Source organism: Megalobrama amblycephala, linkage group LG2 (assembly GCF_018812025.1).
Source record: "Megalobrama amblycephala isolate DHTTF-2021 linkage group LG2, ASM1881202v1, whole genome shotgun sequence".
In the NCBI taxonomy this organism is placed as follows: domain Eukaryota; kingdom Metazoa; phylum Chordata; class Actinopteri; order Cypriniformes; family Xenocyprididae; genus Megalobrama; species Megalobrama amblycephala.
In genome coordinates, this window is record NC_063045.1 from 9,502,589 (window position 1) to 9,511,227 (window position 8,639).

Below are 8,639 nucleotides of genomic sequence, written 5' to 3' on the forward strand. Positions count from 1 at the left end.
CTCCACTAATTGTCAATCATCACTCAATCATCAATCAATTATCTCATTAACTTTAACACTGCTTCAGTGTTACTTTTTAACACCCGGCAAGATGGACTCATATGTACACTTTGGGTGTTCATTTAACACTGGGGATTTTGCTGTGTTTATTTATTTAATTTTATTAGTTTACTTATTTAAATGTTTCTGTTCTCATGTCATATGTATGTGTATACCAAGAGCTTCTGTAGAAAACCACAACAAATTCCTTGTGTGTTTGTGCACACTTGGCGAATAAAGCACATTCTGATTCTGATTCTGATCAGAAAGTCCCTATGTCCGATTACTTTCATTTTCGGTAGGCGTCAGCATAGACAGAAAATACTTGTTTCCACAGAATCGGAGTAGAGATGATGAGTCTCTTTATTTTCATTCCATGGTTTTTACAGACTGGTAAGCATGTGTTTCTGTGACGCGTTTTCATGGTAGGCTATTCAACCGCTGTAAAGATTGAAATTCAGATTTCTTTTAATCCGCAGCTGTCGTCGACGCAAATAATATTCTTCATGACGCGGTCCTCCTGTCCGTAATCGGTGTTTTATTTATCCTCTCATAGTGACTCTATGCCATCCTGCGATTTGTTTTTGTTTTTTTCACAGCAAAGCACTTGTCCGTAAAACTCTTTAAATCCTTAACCGAGCTTTGTTCACTGACTGAACCATCATTTATTATTTTTTAATTGTTGTTTTAAGAGGCTGAGAATTTAGAATGACAGCGTGCGCGACTGCGCGTGCCCGAGCCCGTCAAATACACACAAAAATATGTCAAATAAACATAGGCTAGTTGACTCTGTAAACATAGTACATGGCTGACTCTTTGTGTGTTCGGTCTAGAAATTTTGTGACTTTATTTGAAAGAAATTTGCAGAAAATCAAAATTCACTGCTTGTTATGTGTCCTAGAAGTGATTTATGATTATGTTTTCCTTTCTTCTTCAGGTGTGTCTGGTGTCGATACAGAGAGAGTGTCAGTGATGGAGGGAGATTCAGTCACTCTGAACACAAATGTTAAAACAAACCAACAAGAGAAGATTAAATGGTATTTTAATAACATTCGCATCGCTAAAATCAATGGAGATTTCAGTTTTATCTGTACAGATGTTCAGTGTAATGAAGGAACTGAGAGATTCAGAGACAGACTGAAGCTGGATCATCAGACTGGATCTCTGATCATCATGAACATCACAAACACACACTCTGGACTCTATAAACTGAAGATCAGCAGCAGCAGCAGCATCAGTGAAAAGATCTTTACTATTACTGTTCATGGTGAGTCAATGCTTATTCACAATGTGATTACATCAGTTACTTTCAGAGCTGTTTCTCTTTACCTGTGTATAGCTGCATCCCAGACATTTGTGGACCCCTCCAGTATATGACCTTCTTTTATTGTGTTAAAATTAATTTAATATACTTAAATTTATTTCATTTTAGTCATTTAGCAGATGCTTTTCTCCAAAGTGATTTCACCGGGAATCCAAAGTGCAGAGGTAAAAATATAAATTAAAAAGGTGTTTTTTAATCACAAAATGTGGATATTTTCAGGTCTAGAAAGAGAATGTGTTGTTTTTGGACACACAGTTAGATAATAGATTTTAAGGGTAATACATACAGAGTCCTACGAAGCCCCTAAAGGGACATGGTGGTAGAAAAAAAATTGGGAAGGAAGGAAATTTTACTTGGTGGTGGAAAAAAATTTGGGATGTGAGGAATTTTTTTTTTTTCAAATCTTTTGCGTTCCCTCGCAAAGATTGCGTTCCCTCGCAAAGATTGCGTTCCATCGCAAAGATGTTTGCGTTCCCTCGCAAAGATGTTTGCGTTCCCTCGCAAAGATTGCGTTCCATCGCAAAGATGTTTGCGTTCCCTCGCAAAGATTGCGTTCCCTCGCAAAGATATTTTGCGTTCCCTCGCAAAGATGTTTGCGTTCCCTCGCAAAGATTGCGTTCCCTCGCAAAGATATTTTGCGTTCCCTCGCAAAGATGTTTGCGTTCCCTCGCAAAGTTATAATCGTTCCCTTGCTGTGAGCTCGGACAAACACTTCCTCTTTAATGTCCCGCTGGCTGGCAGTAGTGTTTCAGTTAGTAACATACGTTAATAATGCACACAAATAATGCGCGGCTCACAGAGTTTGAACTTGTTGGACTCAAAAATGAATGCAGTCAGTGCTTATGTCAAGCAGTTCGGTTGGTAATATATTCACAGATTCGAGCTTCCCAGATTAATAACTCATGAGCTAAACGTTGTTAAAAACACAAATGAAGCTACTTCCAATCATAGTAACCTAGACAACAAGCTACAACAATCCAATTTTCCTCAAATGTGTTTTATAATAAATTGGTCTCTATGAGCAGGCGGCGGAGATACATGCCTGAAGGGACCGTCTGAAAAGTGCAAACACAACACTTAGTTTGATAAAAAAAAAAAAAAAAATGCATAACGTTTATGATTATTAATTATTAAATAAAATAATGTAATAATAACTTCACTGTTATTAGTAAAAATATTAAATAAATTGTAATGCCATCAAATCCAGTAAGCCATTATCATGCAAAAGCTGTTGTAAGCTGTGTACCAACATCATTTGTGTAAAGAAGGCCTTTAAGTGCTACTTGCCAAACTAAGTGTTGTAGTACCTATAACCAGCAGGAGAGCAGTGATGTATGAACTGAATTTGGTGCCAGTACATGGTGTTACAGTGAAGTTATTGAGTATTTTCGTAATATAAAATGAGCAAAAGGGTTTCGGGTTTTGCACTTTTCAGACGGTCCCTTCAGGCATGTATCTCCGCCGCCTGCTCATAGAGACCAATTTATTATAAACACATTTGAGGAAAATTGGGTTGTTGTAGCTTGTTGTCTAGGCTACTATGATTGGAAGTAGCTGCATTTGTGTTTTAACAACGTTTAGCTCACGAGTTATTAATCCGGGAAGCTCGAATCTGTGAATATATTACCAAACCGAATTGCTTGACATAAGCACTGACTGCATTCATTTTTGAGTCCAACAAGTTCAAACTCTATGAGCCGCGCATTATTTGTGTGCATTATTAACGTATGTTACTAACTGAAACACTACTGCCAGCCAGCGGGACATTAAAGAGGAAGTGTTTGTCCGAGCTCACAGCAAGGGAACGATTATAACTTTGCGAGGGAACGCAAAACATCTTTGCGAGGGAACGCAATCTTTGCGAGGGAACGCAAAACATCTTTGCGAGGGAACGCAATCTTTGCGAGGGAACGCAAAACATCTTTGCGAGGGAACGCAAAACATCTTTGCGAGGGAACGCAATCTTTGCGAGGGAACGCAAAACATCTTTGCGAGGGAACGCAATCTTTGCGAGGAACGCAAAACATCTTTGCGAGGGAACGCAAAACATCTTTGCGAGGGAACGCAAAAGATTTGAAAAAAAAAATTCCTCCCATCCCAAATTTTTTTCCACCACCAAGTAAAATTTCCTTCCTTCCCATTTTTTTTTTTCTACCACCATGTCCCTTTAGGGGCTCCGTAGAGTCCTGCATATGACATGCAAGAAAAAAAATGTAATCGTGCACACGATTTTTTTCCTGCATGTCTTGTCCGGGGCTCTGTAAATACACTAATAATTTGAAGTGAACGATAAAGTGAGACCATTGGGGTAAGATCAAGCAGTAACATTCCTCCGTTTCTCTTGAGGCCAAGTGACTTAAACTGCAATTCATCGACTGACCGCTAGGGACAGGCTCCAAAAGAGAGCAGAATCTCCTTGATCCCCATGTTAAAATGCCCAACTTTACAGCAGAAAGAAACATGTTTACAGGCTGATACAAATTGTGGTTTTGGTCTATACTGTTCATTTTGACCTTCATGACAACTGTGGGGATGATTTTGTTTTATTACTCATCCGTTTAAATTATACTAAGCCTTAAAGTTCTGCATAATTAAGGGCGCAGCAACTTGAGTGACAGGTGGATTGCCACTGCTGTCTCCACTAGCCGACTGTCTAATAGACATTAGAATAATTTAAATGAATAATGGTAGTTATTAATCTCTTATTGGCCTGTTTAGCTTGAGCCATGGAACAAACAAAACAAGCCCTGAAAATTGATAAAAGAACACATATTATACATTCAATCTTATTAGACAATTAGTTAATTGCATTTGATAGATTTTACTTTCAATAAAACTTTTGCAATAATGATTTGTAAAAGGTGTTTTAATGCATGTTTGGCCTGAGTTTTGTTGCATTTACACTGTTCTGACCACTAGGGGTCACCGTGGAGACGGGTGTCATTGTTTCAAAGCCTCGACACATTACAGCACATTTGCTTCAACTGCTTCAGTGTTTCACGAAACCTCGATCTGCCCATCACTACTTTGTGACCGTTAAAAAAGTATATTCTAAACAGTATAAATATATGGTAGTATGAATGAAATTGTGACATACTACATTTGCCATGTTGTCATTATCATGTGACCTACCAGTGTCAGATGCGTAGCTTCACTGCCATTCAGAAATCCTCTCCCGTGACCTCAAAGGATAGTAAGGTGTCCATCCAATGCGCATTTCAGGATCTTTCCGGAAGTAGTAGGTCATCCGGGGACTTTTCGCCTAAATACTACTCATTTGGCGTACTATTTTAGGTATGCTATATAGGGAAGTTTTTGATTTCTAATGCAACGAGTCTACACTGATGACGCATCCAGTACACTGTTTCTACCTGTATATAGTAGACAGTTTTTAGCTGAATATTGCTGCGCTACATACAGTCTACATAAGTATCGCTGCGCCACTGAGTGTGTATGTTGTCTGTCTGAGCAACCACTCTTAGCAAAGTAAACATATGTTTGTTCTCTATTGATATTGTTCATTGAAGCTTATTGTATTATTTAGAATAGTGTTGTGAGAGAGATATCGAGTGAATTACCTGCATTCAGATTTAGAATTTTCCTTCAGGTCATTCTATTTAAAAAAAAAAAAAGAAAGAAGTCTGTTTGAATTTCCACTGCGATCTTGTCCTTTTAACATTTAAAGTCCCCCTGAAATCAAAATGTAAGTTTTTTAGCTTTTAGTATGAATATAGCCTTAAGATTATAAATAAGCTGATGTTCCAAAACAATGACAAAATTCATATTTAGGAGATATAAGCATTCAAAACTTTAAGTCACTCACTTCTGCTAAAATGGATCATGGATTTTCATTACATCACATCACACTTCAGCTTCTCATCAGATCTTCTGTCCAATCAAATGCTCTCTAGAATCTAAAATCCCGCCCCCTCCTACACTATAAACAGACGCTGAAGCTGTGGCTGAAATCAGTCATTTGCTCACATATTTACTAGATTGAATGTAGACCACAAAATGCATCCAACCCATTTGAATTCTGCACAGAATGCTGTATTTTAAAGTGATATAGAGGACATTAGGAGGAGAAATGGTTAGAAATTAGAAGGAAACTGAGATTTTGCAGAGTTCAACGGCTCTGGCTCTGGCCGAGCTGTATAAACAAAACGCTATTGGCTATTTAAAAAAGGGGCGGAGCTGTCCTGCTGCATGAGCTGCGTTCGCGTCACCTCGTATTTACCGGAATCTTGAAATGACAACACGTGACGTTATATTCGGAGCTGTTCACGTCCTTTTGGTCCTTGAACTGGGAATTATGCGTTTCCATGGCAGCACTGTCAACGCCTAAATGAATCTACAGCTGTCAGGTGGTACAGCGCGGCCACGTGGTATATCTGGGAGCTTTCAGAAAACTCCCAGCTTACAAGCTGTAATTACGAGCTCTACGAGGACGTGAACGCTTTTTACAAGCTAGAATCTCGTAACTACAGGAATTACGAGGCCACGTGAACGCACCTATGTTCCATGGCAATTCAGTGGGCATTTAATGGGTATTCCCGTGCCCGACACTGACAGTGACTGCGACTGAGTGACTCGTTCATAAAGACAACCTTTGCTGCCATCTAATGGCATATTAAATGTAACTTCTGTTGGTGTTCACGGTTAGGGACTATTTTTTTTCCAATGGAAGGAAGCCTTTTGATGATTTTACTTCATGTAAGTTTCATTGATACATATCATTTTGAAAAACATTTTTTTGCTTTAATATTTGTATTGTGTGGTAACCATTTCATTAAAGCAATAAGCCCCGTGAAGCTGTGGTTCACAGTGAATGTAAAACAGCTCCGCTCTATGTCGTGCCTAACAATGCCCCTTAGCTGTTATAAATTTACTGTAAACCACAGCTTCTTGGGGCTTATTGCTTTATTTTACCATGGTGAATAATAATGTATGAAGTTAATGGCCCTGATTGTTTCACAACTTATATCAATTTGAAAGTTCCATGCGACTGCCACTAGCTTTATATAGGGGTGAAATGCAACTATTTGTGCAATTTTTTTTGTGTGTGTTTTGCAAATTATTTGTGTTTCAGATGTTCCTGGTGCAGAGATGAATAGAACGAAGACAAAGTCAGTGAAAGAGGGTGAATCTGTCACTTTAGATCCCGGTGTAATGAAAACCCCCAAAGATTTGATGACATGGTACTTCAATGACACATGCATTGCTGAAATCACTGGAAATCAGAGTAAGATCTGTACAGATGTTCAGTGTGAAGAGAGATTCAGAGACAGACTGAAGCTGGATCATCAGACTGGATCTCTGACCATCATGAACACCAGAAACACAGACTCTGGACTCTATGAACTGAGGATCATCACCAACAGCAGCAGCATCTGTCGGCAGCACAGCATGAGCATTATCAGTGAAAAGAGTAGTGAGACTGTCAATAGTGAGTATAATTCACTCATTCAGTTCATTTTCCCTTAAGCAGGTCTATATTCAGTGTTTGTTTTCATTGTGGCCTGACTGAAAAAGAGAGCTCTCAATATTAAAATATAATTGAGATCATCTCTATTATTGTAACATGCATGCCAATTGACACATCAACAAACGTGTGTTGTTCACAATTCAAAAGTAATCAACATGAACAATGCAATGCATAAAATCAGTCTCTGGTAATAATGACTTTTTTTTCATTACAGATTGGATTGTGTATTTACTTGCTATAGGAGGAGTAGCTGTCTGTATTCTGCTGGTGGCTGCAGGTGTAACTGGTGAGAATTTCTGGTTGTGTTTTCTGTGTGTGAATGTGTGATGTGGTTTCATTCAGTCAACATTACACAAACATCAGTTGTTTGTTGTTTAGGGAAGATGATTGGATTTTAAACTGAAAGTTAGAAGTTTTATTTCAAATCACATGCAAAAAAAAAAATCACATGACAGTTATATTTTGCGTGCCATTTTATAGAAACAACAAAATCCTTAGTGGAAGCTAACACATTAATCACAAAGCATCAGATACTGCATTCAAACATGCTGTACTGATAGTCCAGTAGATGACACTGTGATTCAGTTTATCAGATTGTAGATTCATTATTTTAGTGTTTTGTGTGTGACTGTGTGTGAAATGAACATCAATCAAGTTAATTTCCTTTACCTTCTGTGAATCTGTTTTCTTCTTACAGGTGAATGGCGTAGAAAACGCGCTTTTAAAAACAACATCCTGCATCCCTCATTAATACATTTCTCACCTGATGATTATATAGAGGATGAGTTTTATTTACAGTATGTGTAATTCTGTCACAACCATTTAGCTTTTAAACAATGTTAAGTGTAAAGGGATGTAAGCATTTCATTCAGGACAGTTGTAGTCTCACATAGCCAGACCTTCAGACTGACGGCAGAAGGTCTGGACTGTATCGCAGCTTTCATTGGCCAAGGACCGCCCAAGAGGATGTTTGACTGACATGTAACGCAACCAATCACAGTTCGTTTTGTTCCGCATCATGTTTAGGGGCATGAAAACGTAAGATTTATGTCCTTACAATAACAGACCGGCATGCATCTTATAAATGACTAATTCAAGAACGTTGTGCAAGTTTACAGCAACAGTGGAGCCACGAACTTAATGTACTTTTGAAAATCCAGCATTTAGTTGATCCTGATAAGCGCTCATTGTCACAGTTGTTAACTTGACAACTCGACGGCTTTCTTCTTCCACGGTGGGTTTTGGCGTCACAGTATTTGTTTCCAGGCGGACCATTAAATTATTACATTATTTGCCTCCCAAACATCCTGCAGGATTCTTTAAATGTGTTTCCAGTGTGTGCCATATGCAGGGTTGGGGAGTTACGGAATTCATGTAAAGCTGCTTTGAAACAAGATATGTATTGTGAAAAGCGCTATACATTTTGAATGTAAATGTGAAAAGAAATAATTGAAATTGAAATTTAAAAATTATTTTATTTAACAGTTACAGTTGAAGCGCTTTTCTTTCTTTCTTTGTACATGTGACCTTGAAGTAATCCAAAAGTAGTCAGATTTCAATACTTTCATATTGTGGCAATTGGATTACATTACTGAATACTTTGTTTTCATGAAGTAATTTGTAACTGTAATGGACATACATGGTTTTAAAGTAACACCCCCAAGTGTGGCCATATTGCATCAGACATTCAGCCAACGGTCCGTGGGCAATTGATGTAGGCTGACTAATGCTTATGATAGATGGAACATGCATAGTTTTTGATACAGTCTAAACTGTGAAAGCTTAAAATTT

The 8,639-nt window shown here is 38.2% G+C and overlaps 1 protein-coding gene across 1 annotated transcript; it reads left to right on the forward strand.

Annotated features, from left to right (window-relative positions):
* The first annotated feature begins 260 nt into the window (after positions 1-260).
* Positions 261-8,051, forward strand: LOC125263485. The gene is made up of 5 exons (XM_048182481.1): positions 261-432; positions 977-1,306; positions 6,453-6,809; positions 7,063-7,134; positions 7,546-8,051. Exons 1-5 carry the CDS (start codon positions 390-392, stop codon positions 7,653-7,655), a joined length of 912 nt encoding a protein of 303 aa, XP_048038438.1. The 5' UTR covers positions 261-389; the 3' UTR covers positions 7,656-8,051.
* The last annotated feature ends 588 nt before the right edge of the window (positions 8,052-8,639 follow it).

Excerpts from the sequence above, each read along its gene's own strand:
- LOC125263485 (XM_048182481.1), top strand. The coding sequence starts at position 390 with ATGATGAGTCTCTTTATTTTCATTCCATGGTTTTTACAGACTG. Across the intron at positions 433-976 it reads TCCATGGTTTTTACAGACTG|GTGTGTCTGGTGTCGATACA; the intron begins GTAAGCATGTGT and ends TTTCTTCTTCAG. Across the intron at positions 1,307-6,452 it reads CTTTACTATTACTGTTCATG|ATGTTCCTGGTGCAGAGATG; the intron begins GTGAGTCAATGC and ends TTTGTGTTTCAG.